The 21,407-nt window shown below is 46.9% G+C and overlaps 1 protein-coding gene across 1 annotated transcript in view; it reads left to right on the forward strand.

The window, feature by feature from the left end:
- SPTBN5 (spectrin beta, non-erythrocytic 5) overlaps positions 1-11,409 on the forward strand; it is a 143,786-nt gene extending 132,377 nt beyond the window's left edge. Inside the window, exons 63-69 of the mRNA XM_077819983.1 lie at positions 1,200-1,271; positions 2,796-2,882; positions 3,338-3,429; positions 3,668-3,753; positions 5,359-5,494; positions 6,936-7,057; positions 11,264-11,409. Of these exons, the coding sequence (XP_077676109.1) occupies positions 1,200-1,271; positions 2,796-2,882; positions 3,338-3,429; positions 3,668-3,753; positions 5,359-5,494; positions 6,936-7,057; positions 11,264-11,409 (741 nt within the window). The remainder of the gene's footprint in view (positions 1-1,199; positions 1,272-2,795; positions 2,883-3,337; positions 3,430-3,667; positions 3,754-5,358; positions 5,495-6,935; positions 7,058-11,263) is intronic.
- The last annotated feature ends 9,998 nt before the right edge of the window (positions 11,410-21,407 follow it).

Genomic DNA, 21,407 nt, shown 5'->3' on the forward strand with positions numbered 1-21,407 from the left:
GTTGGGGACCCTGAACTGTAGGTGTTTCTACCTGTACCACATATAATATACTGGTTGTTTTTTCTCTATTATCAATCTCTGTGCAATTCAGCACCCTTTTCTGAATGCTAAATGATGATGTTATAACACAAATTGCCATATAACAATAAAAAATTATTTTTTGCAACAGCAGTAAAGAAAGCTAATAGAAGTTGGCTTGATTTGTTTTAAGAGAGTTATAGTATGTAAATCAGTAAGCAGCAGCATAATATTCATGGAAACACTGAGATTACATTTGGAATACAGTGTCCTGGTTTTGTTACCTTACTGGAATGCAGAAATTTAACAATAGAAGGCACAGCATACAAAATAAGGTAGCAGGGATGATAAATAGAATGGAGGGACTCATGTATGAGAGGATATATTGACCACACAGATTATTTAGAGAAGTACATTAACTAAAGTTTATTATAAAATTACACTGATGATCTACAATAACTGGTCAGACCAGTACTAGCGGATATAGGTATACATTAAGAGGGACCATATGAAGATTATTAAGAAACTCTTAATGGTATTTTATTGATGAATAGGTGAAATGGTAGTATTAATGACATAGCTCCCCAGACATGCCAGAACTGCATAATAGATTGTTATAGAAATATATGTATTATACAATACTATTGTCATTTCATTTTTAAATAATAATTTTTAATTATAGTAGTGCAAATTAGCATCCAAACCCATAAAACAGTTCTTTTTCTCTAGCAGTCTATTCTACCATACAGTGCCAGAGTCAGATCCCTGGACAGACCTTCAGGCAGGATCTAGATGACAGCAACCAAAGTAAAATATTTTGTGAAGGATTCAGATTCACTTCTAAGCATTGTATAAAAACATACGTGTTAAGATTGCTTCATATAGTCACATTATATTACACCACAAAATGCAATATCACTCCAAGTAAGCTTATGTGTAGAGTGAGAAAGAGACCTTTAGTACACTGTGGTGAAACTAATCATATGAGTAGATTGTCCAGTGTAGGTCTGAAATATCTTCATTCAGGCACTAAATTAGATTTGTGAATGTGATCTACAGAAGGCTTCCAGGAGCATAGAAAAGGCAAAGGCTAAAGGGAAAACAATGGCCTGTTTGGGATATATCTGAAGTTTTGAAAAGACTTCTCTAAAGTGAAACTGTAATGTCCTTGTGTGTTTCAGGTTTCTGTAGGTCACCAGAACATGGAGGGGTTACTAGAAAAGAGGGACCAGCTCCTTCCAGGACGGAAGCAGGTAGAATCAAATGCACTCACTTCATGTTCAGCCACCATTCCTTGCATTATGACCAAATAGCTACAGAACCTGACTCCAGGGGTGGGGGCGGGGAAACCTTCACTGGTGAAGCTCTCAGAACTGAGGTCCTGATACAGTTCCCACAGAAGTCAGTGAAAGGATTCCCTTGACTTCAGTAGGTGTTGGATGACGCCTGGAATGAACAAGATGTCTGAATTCACTTATCTGAGAGATCTTCCAGCTCTGGCTTAGTTCCCATTGACGGGGCACTTACTGGAACCGGGGACTAAATGAACATGTAGACTAAAATCCCCTTCAAAAAGAGTGAAGCCCTGATGGCAGAGAGAGCCTCTAATTAAATGAGCTTGGATATTAATTTCTTCTCATATTAGAAGAGGGTGTTTCTTCCAGTTGATGGTAGTAAATTGGTGGGTTAGTTTCAGCATGTCCAGGGCTGAATGAAATTAAAGATTGAATTCCCCTCTTACCCTAAAATAGAATCCCATTTCCAGGTCAGGGCTGGCATCAGTGAAGTAACAGTGATACATTTACCACAGGTGGGAAATTTCTGTGCTGGTTTTCTCAGTCACTATCTACCAGTGCATAGATTTTTGCTAACAAAGTCTGTGTGCCTTGGACATAGGCAGGACTCTTAGACTGTTATTCCCTGGGAATAATTATTTATCTGAAACTTTTAAGCTGACCTAAGCAAATCCGCACTGGTCTTTATTTCCTATGCAAAATAGAATCTACTGTCACCCTGTTACGGATACACAGGTGAAACCCCAAGTTAAATTAACTATGTTAGTGAATTCTCATCTCACCCACCCACGCAAAAAGAAGAAATAGAATAAATTCATAACATAAATTCTCCTCACATCTTCCTTAACAATTCCCCCTTCCTCTCTCATTCACCAGACAACTCTTGGCACAATAAAATAATAGCATCTTACATTTAGAGAGCACCTTCCATCCAGCAGGATCCCATAGCACTTCACAAACGTGTCACCTGTTGCTGACATACAACCACCTTCTGGGGTGGAAAGTAGCAGCTGCTTTTAAAACAGTGCACAGTAAGTGGGGAAGAATTCGATATCCACTAAATACATTGAAACTTTAGGCAGATTCTAATGACCAAAATTGGAACATGGATGGCGCACTAGAGCCAACTCTCCAATTGGATAAAGTGAAATGGCGTCTTCAAGAAGCAGAAATAGAACGCTGGGTGTGCATCTTCACTAAAAGATGGAAGGAACCAGCTGTTTAGTGCCTGCTTCCAGCAGGCTGTGTCATTAGTTCAGCACTGACTTATGTGGCGCCACTAATGGAATCACTCAAACCACTTCCTACAGTGGATTGGGTTTCCTTGGAAATAGCCCAGGGCTGACCATTCCTGGCTCCTGAGTGCTGAGGAGGTCCCAGCCCCAGGTTGCATGGCTAGAAGCTGCATATCGAAATGTATGTTACTGATGTAACTACAGGTACCATTATGATTACATTTTATTATCCTCTTTCTTCATGTAGCCACGCTCAAGGTCTTGGAACTCCTATTATGTAAAACTCAACAAACAAAAACTTGACTTCTACAATGATGAAAGAGAAGCGTCCAAGGTAATTTGTTTCTTGAATCTTCACGTAATCTCCAAAGATGGTTTAAGATTTGTTCCGTGTTTTTCCATTCTAATCTCTCAACTTCTTTAAAAAGAAAACATAGGAAATGAGACATATTTGCTTTTGATTAGATGGGGGTTAAATTCTTTTATGTATCAGTTGGTGGAAACTTAGTCTGATCAGTGCAGCTTCCAGCTATAAGGTTGAGAAAAGGGGTTTTGAGATTTACTGAACGTTCTCTCATTTGAGTAGTGCCTTCAAGACACAATGAAGTACCAGTTCTTCAAACTGTATGAAGGATGGATCTTGTACAGTTCTTCCTACCAGGGGACCTAGTGACAGTGTTAGGAATAGTATGAATGATGGTATCAGTGTGTGTTCACAGTGCGTGGATGAGACTGAATCCTAAAAGGCAGGGCAATTAGGACATTCATTGTAATCTCTTCCTCCTTCAGAACGTAACCACAAGCCCATCAATCAGTGTTGCTGGTGCCAAGTGTGAGAGGCTGACTGACTATGCCAGGAAAGAGAACACCTTTAGTTTACGGTAAATCATATGCCTAGACCTGCTAGCAAAACATATCTGGCTGCTCTGCAATGTTGCAACTACACGCAGCCATACTCGTCCAAGCCTATCCCAGAAAACACTGTGGTATGGCAAAGCTGAAGAGTGCTGTCTGTGTAGGAATTTGCAGATACTGCAGTTCCTGCCTTTCTCAACAGGACAATAATGTAAATGTTTAGACTAATTTGAATGCCCTTCCTCCTATCCCTGCTGTTTACAGATTGAGTGATGGGGCAGAATACTACTTTGCAGCACCTTCTCAGAAGCTGATGGATGAATGGATACAAGCGCTTAGGAGTGATATAAGTAGATCATCATTTATTTGTAAGGGGTAATTGTTTAGTATAGTGATGATGACAGGAGGGGGGAGGAACTAAAGGATGTTGAAATCACAAGCTGTCCCTTGTGTGGCGCTCTTCCTTTAAATGTGTTTGAGTGTCTCATTTGTGGGGAGCCTAGTTTTCTGGAATTTTAAAAACAAATTCTGTGATTTAAAAAAAACATAAGAATTGGTGGTTTTCCACAATTAAAATGAAATGCTGAACTTCCCTAGCCACAACATATATTAGTATCAGTTGAACACAAGGTTTTATTGATATATTTTCAATTTTTAAGCAAGTTCGAAGCCTACCAGGGCCATCAGTCATTATAATAAAATAAAATTAACAGAATGATCCCATCACAGTGCATTGTTTCTTTACTGTTGTCGATGGCCCTGCTGTTTCAGCCTCTTGTTTTCATTTCTTGTCATTCAGTTTAAGTTTAATGCTTTCCATGCGTTCTACAATTGTCTGCTTATGAACGAAATCTACAGCCTTGCTGCATACAGTACAGAACAGCATATTACCATCAACATGAAATTTGTCCTTGCCAAACCCAGGGACATGGTCTTCAGTGGGGATTTTTACAATTTTTGGCATCTTTTCATAACTTTAATTACTCATGACTGGAGGCTGACATGAAATCTGAAATGCATTAAAACATGAACCCCTCTATGCCATTGAGTAACCTCTGTATGCCGGAAGCAGTTTATTGGAGTATGTTTAGCTATACATATTTAAAGTGCATTCAAAAATCAACCACAAGAGTTGAGATTGCATGCATTGAATAAGTGACACTTGTACTTTCAGTAAAATTTAGTTAATAGTTAATATATGTTTTTATTTTTTCACAAAATGTAAAAGCGCAAATTCCATGTTTTTCCGCATTTTTCCATGGCAAATGGATTTCTAGGATCCCTGCTCGTCTGTGTCACCCATAGAGAACAGTACACACTGAGGCACTTGATAGCTGATGTGAAGGGTACGTCTACACTGCAATTGGAAACCCATGGCTGTCCTGTGCCAACTGACTTGGGCTCATGGGGCTCAGGCTAAGGGGCTGTTTAATTGTGGAGTAGACATTCCTGAGCTCTGGGACCCTCCCACATCTCAGGGTCCAAGGCCTGGGCTGCAGCCTGAGACTGACTATCTTCATTGAAGTTAAATAGCCCCTTAGCCCAAGCTCTGCGAGCCTGAGTCAGCTGGCATGAGCCAGCCATGGGTTTTTAACTGCAGTGTAGACATACTCTTGGGGATCTCACAGTAGAGTCCCCAGAGTGACATTGAAAGCCACCTCTTGGTTGTAGTGTGGCTTGAGTCAAGATACTGGCTGGGGAGAAATGCACAATGGCTACTTACATTTTTTCCAGCTTTCATGTAGACAGGCCTTGGCTCTTGCTTGCTCCTTTGTGGGTCCAATCCCTATTCTGAAAACCTCAGTAAACGGTGATGGCTTCTGTGGCATAATGAAAAAGGGCAGAAATGCAGTGATACCTGCAGCTCAAAGAAATATACAGTGGATATAGGAATGACTGACTCTGCCTCTCCTTCTGATTCCAACATGTTTCCTGTATTTTCTTTGACCCTGCAGGCCATGGTAACAGTCAAGGTTCTAAAGTGATGGCCCAACCAATCACTCCAAATACAGAGAGGCCTCAGACCAGACCTTGGAGCTTCCCAGATGGAGGGCCTGCTGAAAGACAAAACAGCAGAGGCTTACTACCCAGGTGGGGACTGTATACTGCTGAGCTGGTCTGATTTCATTTTTGCCAGTAGCTAGGCAGTGCTCAAATACAGGATGATGCCAGATAGACAGGCTTGGTATTTAAAAGACCAGTTCAGTTTTCAGTATTTCACAGCCCCCAGGACTATATAGCACACAGCCCCCAGGACTATATTATGCAGTAACTTCTCTGATTCAGTCCATTTTGAAAGTTACAACATGCTAAAGGCAATTTTCCAATGGGGTCCTTAACGAGGTCATCCAAATCCTCCCCTTGGGTGATGAACTTAAACTAGGCACACAATGGCCTCTTTACATATTCAAGTGTGAATCTGAGAATCCAAATGCAGCATTTGAACATACTGTTTGTGTCTCTGTGGTAGAAAATCTGGCCCATGGTGTAAATCCATTTCTGCTGCACCTGGAGTGTGCAGAAATCCTACAAGTTGTGACATGAAAACAGCCCCTATTGTCTAGTCTATTGTACTGGAAGGATCCATGCGCCTAAACTTCATGAGCTGTGTGAGCCATGGACTTGTGAAAACCCATAGGCTCCTGAAATGTTATAGCACACACAGTAACATGGAAACCAAAAAGACCAGTTTGATTGTCCCAGCCGATTCCTTGTGTTTTGCAGGAGAACTCACTACCTCATGCCTGTTAATGTGATTAGAACTGCAGCATGATAATTGCTAGAGATTTCACTAAGTTTACCAGAGAATTGCAGAGAGTGCCCTTACCATCATGATAGTAACTCAACAAATATTTAGGAATTTAGTCTTGCAAATCCCCCCGTGGGGTAGGGAAGAATTATTCTCTTCATTTTGACTTGTGAAGCACTGAGGCACAGAGAGATTGTGACTTACCACAGGTCACACAGGAAGTCTACTGTAGAGCTAGGAAATGAATGCAGATCTCCTGAATCCCGTCCAGGGCCTGAAGCAAAAGACCATCCTTCTTCTCTGTATAGATGTTGTCAATGAGTACCAGCTGCGATTGCAGTACAAACACAGATTTACTCATGTTGTTCCCATTCAGATAAATGGGAAACTGACTATTTGACCAAAAGACGTAGCACAAACCTAGTATCAGACTTGCGAAATTGTCAAGAATATTTCCAGCTCAGTCACAAAATCTGTTTACCCCCATTATACTGTTGTGATGAATGATGATAAAATAATTACTGATATTTTATTTGTCCTTCAAATAAAGTAATTCACCAGAGGTGAGTGGGTAGGTGCATTTTGCAAAGTTACTCCTATTCTATATTGCAGACTGGCTATATTAATGCACATATGTATATACAACACATCTTTTCTGTCCGGTGGCTATTTTGCTTTTGAAATGGTTTCATGACTGAATTGTTTCCAAATACTTACTTTTACTTACTGATTTAATTCATGTCTGAAATGTCACTGAGTTTCTGTGGTGCTATTTGTTGACAGGAGAGCTCCTTCCTTCAAAGTCAGACAAGAGAAAGAATCTGAAAACATTCCCAGGGAATCAGAGGGAGACACACATGAGATTATGAAGACACCAACCTCCACCTGTGCCCAGAACCCTGCAGGTATGGGTAATAAGAAACTCTGCCTTGATCTGTGTGAGAAGCACAGTTCTGAGATTGAGAAAACATGTTTCAAAATGTAGAAAGAGGAAAATGCTGTATCACCCAATATATACCACACCCTTCCCTGCTATGTCTTAATCCTGTGCTTTTTCACTTTCTCTGAAAATTTACTGATCCATTTTGCCTAAATCATTTTTCCCAGGAGCTTATTTTAGTTGATCATTATACTTCACGTGCCGTAGATCTGCATGTCTTCTGGTTTCACTCCTACAGTAGTTTTCTCTTTATTAGGATTATGAAATACAGGGTGCTTGCTCTCAGGCTCTCTCTCACTCTCTCATGAAATATCTGAGGTTTTTCGCCTTCCTCTGTAGCATGGGGCATGGGTCACTTGCTGGAGGATTCTCTGCTCCTTGAGGTCTTTAAACCACGATTTGAGGACTTCAATAGCTCAGACATAGGTGAGAGGTTTTTCGCAGGAGTGGGTGGGTGAAATTCTGTAGCCTGCGTTGTGCAGGATGTCAGACTAGATGATCGTAATGGTCCCTTCTGACCGAAATATCCATGAATCTATAGCTAGATTAAACACACACAAATCTATGTGAAACGAAGGTGAGGCTTTCAGTGTCAAATACTCAAAAATTAGGAAATGCCAGAATTAAGGTCTCATGTGCAACCTTAATTCAGCTGTCTGGTGCGTATGCATCATGACAGCCTTTAATTACATGATGGCATACTATTTTTTCCACAGGAATCCTGCTTCATTCGGCGGACAGTGCTCATGTTTGACTATAGTGGCTCTGTGCCTCAGTTTCCCATCTGTAAAAATGGGAATGATAATCCCTCACCTCTGAGGGCTGTTGTGAAAATAAATTCTATCATGTTTGTGTCTGGTAATGTTAATGTTTACGAGGAACTCAGATACTGTAGTGATGAGCCTCACAGAAAAGCCGATGAGAAAAATGATGATTCTGTGTCCAGAGCAGAGTTTGAATAGGGTGTAGTATAAAATACCTGGGGGCACACACTGAACAAAGAGAAAACAAAATATCGAATAGGTGTTCATTATCTGAGCACCATCCATCCTGGGCACCAAATGAGGCAAGGGTCCAGTGGCAAAAAAATAAGTATGTGATTGTGTAATTAAATAGTGTATCATAATGCGTACACATCAGGGATCAAATTAAGGTTGTGTAGTGTTACTGTGAACTGTTTAAAAGCAGCTGCTATTTTCCACTTCAAAGATAACAGCTGAAATGTTAGTGAGGTGCTGTGGGATCCTTCTGGAGGAAAGGTGTTATCTAAATGTAAGATCGTATTTTATCATGCCAGTAAGTAGGGTTGACCTGTTTGGTGAATGAGGAAGAGAACAGGGGAATCCATCAGGAAGATGTAAGAAGGGTTTTTTCTGTCCATTTATTCTTTTTTTCTTCTTCTTCAGTATCGGTTTGGACACACAAATGCCACGTGTTTTTCAGTGTTTATCTGAACACCTAGTCCGCTCTGCCAAATGAATGGGATTGGGTGGTCAGGTGTGAACTGTGGGCAACCCATCTGAACACCCATGGAGCAGTCATGCATATTTGCATAGAGGAGTGTTCATTGGAAATGCCTAGCTACAGATTCATGACTGACAGTGAACAGCATGACACACTGATCTCTGGATGTTGTCCTCCCTAGCATATGGTCATTAAATAGCTCATTCCTGATGCCTCTTCTATGCTTTCCATGGAATAAGACCCAGTGACTCTCTCACTGAGCACACCATCTAACACCTCCAACACACACACACTCACTACAGAAGTATGATGGGAACTCTGAGCCAGACAGCGCAAGGTAATTAACAAGGTGGGGAAGGAAATGAGGACTGTTGCTGGCACTAAACGAGTGCATAACAGGATGCAATTGTGAATGAGTAACATCCTGCTGCAAATAGTCTTGTAGGGACTGATCAACAGGGCTTGAGACAAGGGGTATCTGCAGTATAAACAGTCCTGCTTGTTAAATAAAAGAGTAGTTTCAATCAGTATAGCAAAAGTCAGTCGGGAAGAAGATGATGTAACATCAGACCAGTAAGGGGTTCTGCCACTGCCTGTCCTGTAACCTAGGGGGCCTCTGTGCTGTGCAGGTATGGTTCATTTCCCTGACACCACTAGACACCCACAAGCATAAGGTCTCACCCTGGCTCTCACCAGCCTAGTTACTCTTTGCAGGGTGACACCAATGACACTTCCAGTCCTGAGTCTCCCCAAATAAGTCCTCCCCGAGTTCTCAACTACCAGACACGCTATCTTTTCCCCTCTAGTTTGTCACTCCCAAAGCAGAGAAACCAGCCCCCTGGAATCCGCTCACTTTCACCCACACATTCCAGATGGTTTGCACACTGGAGACCTGCCTGAGGTAAAAATAAACAAAAAGTTTATTTAATAGAAAAAGCACAGATTCAAGGATGAAATGGTAAGGGAAAGAACATATAGGCAAGTTACACAGAAAATAAACATGAAGAAGCAACCTCACGCTTTGCACATGCATATTAAATAAAATCTCTTTTCTAATAAGAGTTACTTACTGCCTTAAAACGATTTCCCAAGCTATAGGAGGGATCCAGCATTCACAGAGAGCCTCCCACCTCAAGACTGTCCCCCAAGTTCTGGGTGGTCTTCAGTTCAACCCTTTCCATTTTAAAAAGGGTTCCTGTTTTTTTCCCTTCAGTCACTTTAGATACTCAAAGTGGGAAAAACCACCGTCTTTCTTGTTTTCCAAAGACTGGGGTTTTCTTTTCAGTCTCAAGTTGTCTCTATGTCTTTCCATTCACTTTAATGGGCCTCTGGTGTCCCTTCCTGGGCTGGAAAATGGATAGTTACTTGAAGCTGGTTTCATGTAGACACTTTGGGAGGTGTTCCTACCTTCCTGACTGCTCACTGCCCTGCTTTGAAGTGGAGCTAAAGTTGCAGTGTAGTTTTCTATATATACAAACACATAAATTCACAGTCATAGCCTGTATACATATCTCATAATGATTGAGTTTAGAAAGGGCTGTGCTTGTTATATTTATAATACACCACCATTGCATGCAATCAATTGATTTTACTGTTTATTTTGGGGGTTTAAACCTGTTCTCACACTGGAGTATCTAGACCCTGATTGTTAAAGAGGTAACCTAGTTAAAATTTGCCATGTAGTCCCTGCAGCTAGACTCATGCAACTGTCATTATCAGCAAGAGTTGCAGTGTTCCCAATGTTTACAACATATCAAAACTAGCTTTTTGTTTCCTAGCTCCTTACCATCTCTGCTCTCTGACGCAGATTACACAGAAAGCTTACATATAGCAAACTTCTGCCTCGAGAGTCTTTTGTTTTAGTAATGTCTCAAACTATCATTGTAAACACTGAGAGCAGGGAGCTCAGAAAGGAAATCCAGGTGCCAGAAATCTCCCCTGGGAGAGTTTACGAAGCTGGGGTTATTCGACATTCACATCATCCTGGTGAGACCCTAGATTGACTAGGAAACATGCTGGGAGTCCTTGCGGGATGATGGGAGCTGGAAAAGGCACCTCCAGCAACAGTGTCTATACGAAGTCCTTTCAAGGTCTCACTGCACTGTTTGTTGGTCTTTCTCGCGGTTCTTACATTTCTACAGCTGAGAAGTGTGTCAGACACACACAAATTATTAGCTTTTCTTCCACGTGCTCCACAGTGCACCCAGAAAAGCGGCTACCTGATACTAAAGCTATACCATAAAAAGCCTGCAACCATATCATGAGACGCCAGCTCTTTTTACCAGAGGGCAGTGGGAAAGCTTTATCCTTTCCAGGACTGTGAATAAAAGTTAAATATGCTGCTTCTTGGGCTAATGGCACAAGCCATTGTCCAAGCAAGAGTTTTACCTATGGCATCTTTCACTGTGAAGCATCCATGAAGAGGACGCTAGACTTTTGGGTAGTGGTATGTGTACCATGCTAGCATTACCTCCCCCTCCCAGGGCCCTCTGGAATTCAAAGTTACATCACCATAGCTTCTACCAATCCATAGCAGGGAAGGAGGACTATGGCAATTGAGAATTAAGGTCTGGATGCTACTGCTATGAAATGGCTTGGGTTAGCCTGCTGTAGGGAGGCCTAGAGAGAGTCTCCTTGACACGCACATCTGAGGTATTCCGGTGTTTCCTATCTCAAGAAAATGAAAACATCACTAATTCTTTTTCAGGAGCCAAGGCTGAGGATCAGAGTGTGCAGACCAAGCGCTTAGCAAATCCACTGACCCAGATGAAAGAAGATCTAGCGATTGAGGGCAGGAAGGAGAAACCCAAGAAAGATAAGAATGTCTTTCAAAAGCTTTTTTCCAAAAAGTAAGAGCAGCAGCACAAGAGAGCGCACACTCTTCAGTTTTCTGGATGAGTCAGACTGTTCCCCTTCATAGCACCCTATTGCCTTGGAGTCCAGATGGACGGTGAGCAAGTGAAATGTGTATGGGAGAAGGGAATGCTCAAGCATCGGAAATAGACCCAGCACTTGGAAAAGAATAGAACTGTCACTGTTTTAACAAATTGAACTTGGGTGGATCAATGTACCTGGTTCTCCCAGGCCTACAGAAGGCTTTTGTTTAAATTGAATTACTTTCATGCTCATGAATGTGAGGAAATAATAGTGCTGGCTAATGTCTGGTATACTCCTTATCCCCACCCATCATGGCAAATTGTGTGATGATGACTAATGTCTACCAGGGACCAAGATGAGATACGACTAATTCATATCCACTTATTGCATAAGCTGCACTTTGATCCTAAATTTCCATAATGAACCACTACTGTATTCACACACACCCCCACCCTGCACGATGTATCCACCCAATGTCTTATTTTGCCTCTATGTTCTAAAAGAAAGGTGCCGTTGATACCATTGTGTACAGTTGTGACAGCTTAAATGCACACAGCTTGCCATTACTGTTGTGAGTGGCACTCTGTGGAATCACAGTACGGAAGTGTAAGAACATGGAATCATTCCATGAAGTGACAAGAATCATTTCTGCAATGCTTTTAGCTGTCACTATGAAGAGAGAGAGAGGAATATTTCCTACTCATATTAAACTTTCAGGTGTTGCTAGATTCTTGCAGAGTTCCCCATCAACTGCCAAAATCAATTCATTCAAGAACCTCAAAATGCTGTGGGATTCAATTTAGTGTCTGCAGCTCTGTCTATACCCTTAGTTTCAGGATTCTTTATTATGCAAATAATTTTCAATAATAAAAGGGAGGGGGGCACCAGATTTGAATGGAACATAAGTAACTGTGGAACTAAAATGAATGACTTTCCTAAAATGATGTACACTTGTGTGTGATGCTAGCCAAATAATCAGATAAAGTTAAAAACTTTAGAAGCTGTGTTTAGATGGCAATTTCTGAGGCAATTTTAGGGGAGATGCGTTCACCCTTTGCAACAAGCAAATAATGTATAACGATGGAATCAAGCTGTCTTAGGTTTTTATATGGCAACTACCACCATGGGATGAAAGCCCAGGAAAGGTAGCATATCGTAAGGAAAATCTGAATGTCATCTGGTAAATGATTACTGCAGCTATATGGTAATATGCTAATACTTTAAATTTATCAGCACCCATGCTCAAATGAGCTTTAATGATAAAATACAGATAGAAAACTTGGGTCAATCTAGCAAAGGAAATTAATGGAAATTCTGTCTTCCTTTAATTGTTAATAACTGCAAACGGTGTTCTAATGAAACCTCAGATTTTTTAATCAATTCATTTTGAATTTCTTGTTCAGTCGCTAGTAAAAAGTTGTAATCAAAATATTTTTTCCCGCTTCTATTTAAATAAAGTCACCCAGTGGTAAAATTATGACATCTTTCAGTTGTCTGAATTCTTAATAGCCTTGTTCAGGAACCTGTTTTGTGCTTTCGACTGCTAGCCCACTGGAAAAGACTGAAGTAAAAATACATTTTTCACTTTTCTTGCACTTCAATGCCAGTTGCGATACAGAATTTCATTCCTTCCCGTTCTTAAAATCGGGTATTATAACAAATCCTTTAGAGAGTGCTCATAACAAATATAAGTAGACACAAAGTAGAACAAAATGCTGTTCAATGTTTGTTTATGCATGAAGTTTTTCTCTAGGCCATTGCACTTTATTCAATTCTTCACTTCAAAAGACTCTTATTTAGCAGGTAAAAAGTACTAATATTTTTCCCAATCAGTGGCTTAAAATAAAAAGTATGGCAAATGGCATGGGGTGAGGGGCGGAGAACCAGAATTCTACCTATTCCTGGCCTCTCCCTGTCCATTCATCTATGAGGGGAGGAGGAATAGGAGCAGCTCTAAGTGCGTGTGCAGCATCCTTTACCTCTGAGGACCTGGATCCAAATGAGACAACTCACTGGGCCATGCAGATGTGCAAACAGATTGTGAGCCATGTTTACATGGACAACATGGATACACAGCTTTGACATGTTGTCCACACTCTCACTTCAAGTGGGTCAGCAGGCGGGGGTTGGCTAGTGACTTATTTTAGTTCCTATTCTGCTAAGGTTTGAATTATTATTATTCATGCTAGTGCACATGGTGATGTAAAGCATCTTAAGTGCACAGCTCCATACATCAGTGGGTCTCAACCTATTTATCAATATGTTACCTGGGCAGCAGGTTGAGAACCACAGCGCACCCCCCACCCCAAAAAGCCCCCATGGACCCATATACCCAGCACCTCACGTCCACAGAACCTTCCATGAAGGGAAGCCCTGGGTGGGGGGCAGGCTGCACGGCCCCTGGACCCCGCTATGTGGGGCCAGGTGGCAGGGCAGCTGGGTGGCAGTCCTGTGGGGCCGTGTGGCAGCCCTGGACCCCATGGGCCTGGCTGGCATCCCAGAACCCCAGATCCCAGGGAGCCAGCCTGCAGCCCCGGACCTTGCGGGGCCCACCGGCAGCCCTGACCCCTATCCCATGGTGCAGATCCTGGACCCTGCGGGGCCAGCTGGGAGCCCTGGACCCTGCTGGGCTGGGCAGCAGATCCTGACCACAGACCCTGAGTAGGGTGACCAGGTGTCCCGTTTTCAACCGGAACACCAGGTCGAAAAGGGATCGTGGTGGCTCTGGTCAGCACCCCTGAACAGGGCATTGACTGTCCAGTTGGCAGACCATGCAGTGGGGCTGGCATGCTCCCTGCTAGCACCGTGCAGCTCCCCGGAAGCAGCTGGCATGTCCCCTATCTGTTGTAGTGGCAGCCAGGGGGCTCTGCATGCTGCCCCCACCCCAAGTGCTGCCCCACAGGTCCCATTGGCTGGGAACCATAGCCAATGGGAGCTATGGCGGTGGCGCCTGAGGATGTGACAGTGTGCAGAGCACCCTGGCTGAACCTCCACGTAGGAGCTGGAGGGGGAACATGCCACTGCTTTTGGGAGCTGCTTGAGGTAAGCACCGCCTGGGGTCTGCACCCCTGAACCCTCCCCCCTCTCATGCCCCAATTCCCGCTGCACTCTGAACCTCTAGGTCCTAGTCTGGAGCACCCTCCTGCATCCTAAAACCCTCATTCCCTCCTCTGTACCCTGAACCTCTGAGCCAGCCCAGTGAACATGAGCAAGTGAGTGATGGTGACAGAGGGAGGTGGGATGGAGGAAATAGGTGGCAGGGCCTTGGAGAAGGGGTGGGGCAAGGGTGTTCAGTTTTGTACGAGTAGAACGTTGACAACCCTAACCCTGAGAGGCTGGACAGCAGCCCTAGAACCTGTGGGGCCGGGCAGCAACCCTGACACCGACCCCGGACTCTGCGGTGCCGGCCAGCTGGCATCACCCAATCCCGGACCCTGGATCCTGCAGGGCAGGTCAGCAGCCCGAACCTCAACCCCATGAGGCCAGCCAGCTTCGCACGGTCCGGGGCCTTATTGGAGATCCTGGGAGGTGGGCGGGCACAAGCCCACCCATGTCTAAAAGCCCCTCCCCCAGCCTTGCGGGAGGGACCACTGGACCTGGGAACCAACTGAAAATGTGGGACAACTAATGAATAACAGAATGAAGGTCACAGGTTCAAAACTAGGAATCCAGAGTGGGACACTGAGCAGAGAAACCTGGACAGCACCCACTGCTCCTCAAAGCTGTCTAGGGAGCCAGCAGATGCCACGCAGAGGAACTCTGCCTGGATGCATTAGACCAGGGAGGACCGGAAATAGGCCCCACAGTCGCAGAGCACCCCCTTGACTAACATCCTTCTCCTGGTGTTGAAGATGGCCACTTTGGCCAGGGCCAGGAGGTGGTTGACAAGGAGGTCTCACGACTTGGTGGGGCCACAGACAGGGTGTGCAAATATAAACAGGCGTGGGGAAAAGTGCAGCCAGAACCTCAGCAGGAGATTCTGGAGGAGCCAGAATAGGGGCTACAACCTGGTGCATTCGAGATAAGCGTGTGCCAGGTTCTCCCTCACGCCACAATAGGGGCAGGCGTCGGGGATGGGGGTGAACCACGCCAGGTACAGGCCCATGCTCACGGCTCCATGGAGGAGTTGCCAACAGATATCCCTGGCAGGCCATGGGACATGGGTGGAATAGAGGCTGGCCCACCAGGGTTCCTCACCCTCCGCGGGTGGTAGACAGTCCTGCCATTTGGTATCAGGGTGGGACATGAGGGTGAGGAAGTGAAACAAGTGGCGCATGAGCATGTAGAGTAGTTTCCTTGGTGTGGTTCGGAAGCAACCTGGCTGCAGGGCATGCAGCAGGCTCGGATTTTGGGAGGGAGCAGGCCAGGAGGGCTCACAGGACCGAGGCCCAATTAAAAGACCCGTAGGGCTTGGAGTGTGAGGTGGGCGGGGTGCACCCTCTCACAGTACCCGCTCAAGGAAAACCCAAGAGGCAGATGACAAGGCTGCCCCCACCTCCTGGAGCATGCGTAGGAGGGTCAGGAGCATGGCAAGCTCCATGTACCGACCAAGTGCTTGGGAATCCACCGAGTTCTCCGATTCTGGTGGTTTCTGCCAGGACCAACCACCAGGACACCGAGAGGGACTCTGCCACCTGCACACGAAGGTAGGGGTTGTGTAGCAGGAGCTCCACGAGGAGGTCCGTCCCCTTGGTGGCCACAACAGACCTGGTCGCCGAGAACAGCTTCCAGGTTTGGAGGAGGTCCTGGCAGAAGGTTGGCAGCTCAGAGAGATCTCGCAGAAGACCCCCTCGGGTGAAGAAAAAAGAGCTGCCAGTCGTATCAGAGCCCTTGGCGGCGGTGGAGGAAAGTGAGTGCCAGCGTCCTCCATGCTGGACTACCTGAATCATAAAAGAGTCTCTGCACTGCCTGGAGGCTGAAGACATGGTCCTGGCTGTGGAGGCAGATCAGGTCCTGTGCTCCTTCCTCCAGGGGAAGACTCAGGACTCCTGCAGAGACCCAGTGCAGTCCCAGCCAGAAGAACTCCAGAGCTACCCTGTGAAGCTGGGCCAGGATCCCCGGGACTGGGCTCAGGGTGATGAGCCAGTGCCAGAGAATGGACAAGACTAGATAGTTCAGTACCAGTGCCCTCCCACACAGGGAGAGGCACCGGAGGACTGCTGTCCATCTCCGCAGCCGCTCTGGTCTCCAAATCCTGCCAGTTCTCCGGCGCAGAAGGATGCATGGCAGAAAGGTAAATGCCTAGATAGAGCAGTGGACCTGCACTCCACCGAATGGCTTGAAACGTGGGTGGGAGGGAGCTCATGTGCCATCCTGCCCCTACCATCAGGCCAGAGCTCTTGATCCAGTTGACCCAGGCAGAGGAGGCCATCAAGTAGGTCGCCCTGGTCCTGGACCACGAGAAGCACGTCATCGGCGTATGGCTGACAGGCCAAGCCGCAACTCTGGCTCCCAGAGCACCAACCCCCGTCAACCTCCAGCGGAGGAGACAGAGGAAGGGCTCTATTGCCAGAGTATACAACTGGCCCAACACCTTTGACGCACCCCTCCCACCCGAAGCTGACCAGCTCGGTCAGGGTACAGTTGAGCCTGACCAAACACTCCACGGAGGTGTACAGCACCAGAAGAAAACCCACAAACGGGGGCCTAAAGCCGAATGCCCAGGAGATACCCCTGGTCCAGCAGGTCTAAAGCCTTCTCCTAGTCCAGGGACAGGAGGGTGAATGACAGACCATCCCTACACCTGAGCTCCAGGAGGTCCCAGACCAAATACAAGTTATCAAAGATGGTGTGTCCCGGGACAGTGTAGGTCTGGTCAGGATGGACCACATCCATCAGCACGGATCCCAGCCGCAGCGAGATGACCTTCACTACAACTTTGTAGTCTGTGCTGAGGAGCGAAACAGGACACCAGTTCCAAAAGTCGCAGAGGTCCCCCCCTCTTGGGTAGCAATGCGAGCACAGTTCGCTTGCACAACAGAGGGTGGACCCCGCTCTCCAAGGACTCGGGCCAGAGAGTGATGAGGTCAGGGCCAAGGACGTTCCAGAACACACGGTAGAACTCCACGGTCAGCCCGTACATACCCAGAGATTTATTGGTGGGCATGAGACGGAGGGCTTCCAAGACCTCGGCCAGAGCGAGAGGCAGCTCCAGCTGATCCAGGTTGACTGTGCTGACTGTCGGGAGTGCGTCCCAGAGCACCCTGCAGGAATCAGAGTTGGTGGAATCCAGGGAGAAGAGGCTGGCGTAGAAGGCTCTGGCCCTTCCATGCATCTCCTCTGGATCTGTGAGAGGGGTGCCATCCTCTGCCACCTTCCCCACATCTCACCACCACCATGCGGAGGGAAAGGCATGCTGCTGCCCCCGCCAGGCCAGCCAGAACTCCCAGAAGGACACTGCAAAGCCCACATCCTCCAGCAAGCTATTATTAAAGTGCCAATAGGCCGGCCCCAGCTTCTCCAAGCTGAGATAGACTGTCACAGTCACCAAGTGGTGATCCAAGAATGGGGCTAGCTGAACGGCAGAGGAGTGGGCCTGTGCCAGATGGAAACGTAATAAATAAATGTGGTCCAAGCGGGAGTGGCATGACCCATCACTCTCCACCCGGACATAGGTGAAGGTGGTATTGTTGTCCGGGTGGTGGTCGTGCCAGACATCCACCAGGGAGTAATGGTCAATGATCTCCCTGAGGACACCTGCAGCAGCCTGGCTGCTCTTGAGCCCTGAGCGATCCTGGTCCTCAAGGGTGGTATTAAAATCCCTGGCCAGGACCAGGCTCTTGCGAGGATCCAAAGTGCAGAGGAAGGCAGATGCTTGCTGATAAAAATGCACCTGCTCCAGGCCTGCAGTCGGGTGTAGATGTTGACTAAATTCAACTTCAGCCCCTCCACACAGGCCCGGACATGCAGCAGGTGACCCGCCAAGACCTCGGCAATCCCCAGCACCTCTGGCCGTAGGTCGGGGGAGAACAGGATGGCCACCCCAGCCAAATGGGTGCTGAGGTAACTAAAGTACACCCTGTCCCTACACTCCAGTCACCAGCTACCCTCAGCAGCCGGAGCCATGTGGGTCTCCTACAGGAAAATCACAGAGTACCCCCTGTCCCAAAGCATGGAAAGCATCTGGTTCCTGAGGAGACCCACCCGCCAGCCCCGGGTGTTCAAGGTGGCAAAGATGGTCGGTTTCATAATGAGGAATGGGGAGGATCCTCATGGGAAGGGGTGGCGGCGGCCCCCAGCAAGCCTCGCAACAACCCATGCCTTACTCTGAAAGCCAGCTGGAAGTTGCAGGCCCACCAGTAGGCCACCATGTCCCACCTCACAGTCCCCCTTCCCTCCTGCAAAACAGCCGTCACAGCCTGGAGGATGAGATGGAAGTCCCCCTAGCACTAGAGAGCAAACTTCACCTTACCCTCGAAGACACGGCTTCCCCATAGGAAGTGGTGCAGGTCGTCCCGCAGCACAGTGTCCATCAGTCTCCGGTGAGGGAGAGGGCAGCAGAGGGAAGAGTAGCAGCCCCTAGAGGGTCAGGGATGAGGGACATGAAAACTGCCCCCTGAGGGTTGGCCGAGGATAGGGGAAATGAAACAACCCCAGGAGCAGCAGCAATATGGGGAGCGGAGGGGAAGGAGGTGGGCAACGCATCCCCGGGGGCTGGAGCAGGGCTGGGGTCAGCACCAGGAACGGAGGCAAAGGTAGGAGTGGGATCTCCGGCAGGCATGCCACTGGGGTGCAGCACCTCTCGACCAGATTCAGGGGCTGAAGGGGTAGGGACGGGAAGGGGGCCCTCACCGACACCGGGCCCGGGTGCATCAACAAGCTCAGCACCCTCAACCACAGTGTCCGGCATGGTGGCATCAGCGGCAGAAAGGGGTGCCCATCTCAGAAAGGGGTGCCACCAGGGCCTCGACTGTCATGAGCAGGGTGCCGTCTGCGGCTGGGCAGGAGGATGAACCCAAGGGCGCCCCAAGGCCAAAAACGAGGGCAGAAGCCTGGGGCAAGGGGGAAAGAGAAGGATGGGGGGGCAGCATGACTAAACTGCCACCCAGACTGAGGCCCGCTGGCAAAAGATCGTCCTCCCTCACAGCCTCGATCTCCTCAAAGATGGAGGTGAAGTCTCCCCCTCACTGCCCCAGAGTCCTCCCCATCTGCAACCAAGGCAGCAATTGCCTCAGCGCCAACGTGGGGCATAGGTGACCAAAGGGCTGTGGTGAGGGGAGGCTCCATCTGAGGCCTCCTCAGGGACAGACGCCAAGCAGGGGGAAATCCCCCCGCTCCACTGCCATGGCCTTCCTGGCCGGCTCCACCAGCTGGACTCTATCAGGGTGCGTGCTGGAAGGTTTGGCGGTGGCAGCCCCCCTCACGGTCTTGCAAAGTGGCGTGGTGGAAGGCTCCACACTGCTCCCCACAACAGCAGCAGGAGTGACCACCACCCCAAGAGCACAGATGTCTCTCAGTTTGTGAATAAACCCCCTCCACGATGTCCCGCAGCAGGGGTCCACTTGCTCCGACACAGCATCCAGCCAGCCAGGGAAGACCCAGGGATGGTAGTGGTAGGGTCAGGCGCTCCAGGGGTCAGAGCCCCCCCTGCACAGTAGCAGTAGCCCAAGGGAGAGCTCCAGCCAGCAGGGCAGCCAGGGCAGAATGACCAGTTGATGGAGGGGGCTCCCAGCGACCCAGAGGGGGAGGAACCCCTCACTGAGCCCCTGTGGGCCAAAAGTAACATTAAGGAGGACTCCAAAGACATAGCTTTTTAAGCTCTTGTTGACTAGGTCATTACCTGACCAGGGACTTGGACCCTCAGATTGATAATCTGCCAACTGAGCTAGACAGGCTCACAAACATGCAGGGTCCAGGACCATGTGGGGCTGGCCAGCAGCCCTGGGGCCTGCCAGGCTGGGCAGCAGCCCGACTCCACAGGGCTAGCTGGCAGCACCCGACCTTAGACCCTGTGTGGCCAGCCTGCAGCCCCAGATCCCACTGAGCTGTTCAGTAGCCCCCCGACCCCATGGTGCAGCCCTCAGACCCCAGATCCTGCTGGGCTTGGCAGCTGCCCCCACATCAGCCAAAGCTGACTACTTTAAGCAACACCACTCTAGCTGCTGGATATGTAATGAGAGTAGGTGTGTTCATGTAAATACAGTTTGAGCCTAAGGTCTCGCCCGCTCCCCGTTGGGAGAATTCATTCTACAATACATAAGGATGTAGGTTTTTCTTGGAGGACCAAGGATGAACATGGATTCAAAAAAACGTTAGATATAGATGAACCAGATCCTAAGCCAGTGTAAATCACTGTAACTCCTTTGCCTTCTATAGAGCTATGCGGATTTGCTCCAGCTGAAGATCTGGTTTTTAATGCTTTGTGTTCTGTTCAGAAAAGTTTCAACAACATCCTTTTAATGTACAGAAAGGTTATGAAGTCTGTCCCCCTAGCTCTAAGTCACATTCTTCAGTGTATTCATAATTAAATGAAAACCAGACTAAATTTTCCTTGTTTTTCCTTCAGCAAAGCAGCATGAAGAATTTTCCCTTTTTTATTTTGGCTAAATGTTAACTATTTTTCCATCCCACCTATTAAAAATGCTTTGCATATGATGTTTTATAGGCAATGGTTTTGTAAAGGACAAATTTCCTGTGTAAAAATGCCATAGCTGATCACTCAAGTCTATATTAACTTTGCCCTAAGCTCAGTTTGTAAAAGGAATAAGAACATCTCAATTTATGTATTCTTGGCCTAGTAAAAGTGACTCAGACATGTCTCCATTACAGCCATTTATTTCAGGGCTGAATTTGGCCCATTATATTACTTAAAAGCACCACACACAATGTAGTTAATAAAAATAATTTACACTATAGCATGTTTCCACCAGCAGGATGTGAGAAATCATTTTACTAACTCTCTAAAGCTTATTTCACGCATCAGTGAAATGTATCTGGTAAAATGCGACACCAGTTCTGTGCCCATTTGTTTGAGG

This window comes from Eretmochelys imbricata, chromosome 6 (assembly GCF_965152235.1).
Source record: "Eretmochelys imbricata isolate rEreImb1 chromosome 6, rEreImb1.hap1, whole genome shotgun sequence".
Classification (NCBI taxonomy): domain Eukaryota; kingdom Metazoa; phylum Chordata; order Testudines; family Cheloniidae; genus Eretmochelys; species Eretmochelys imbricata.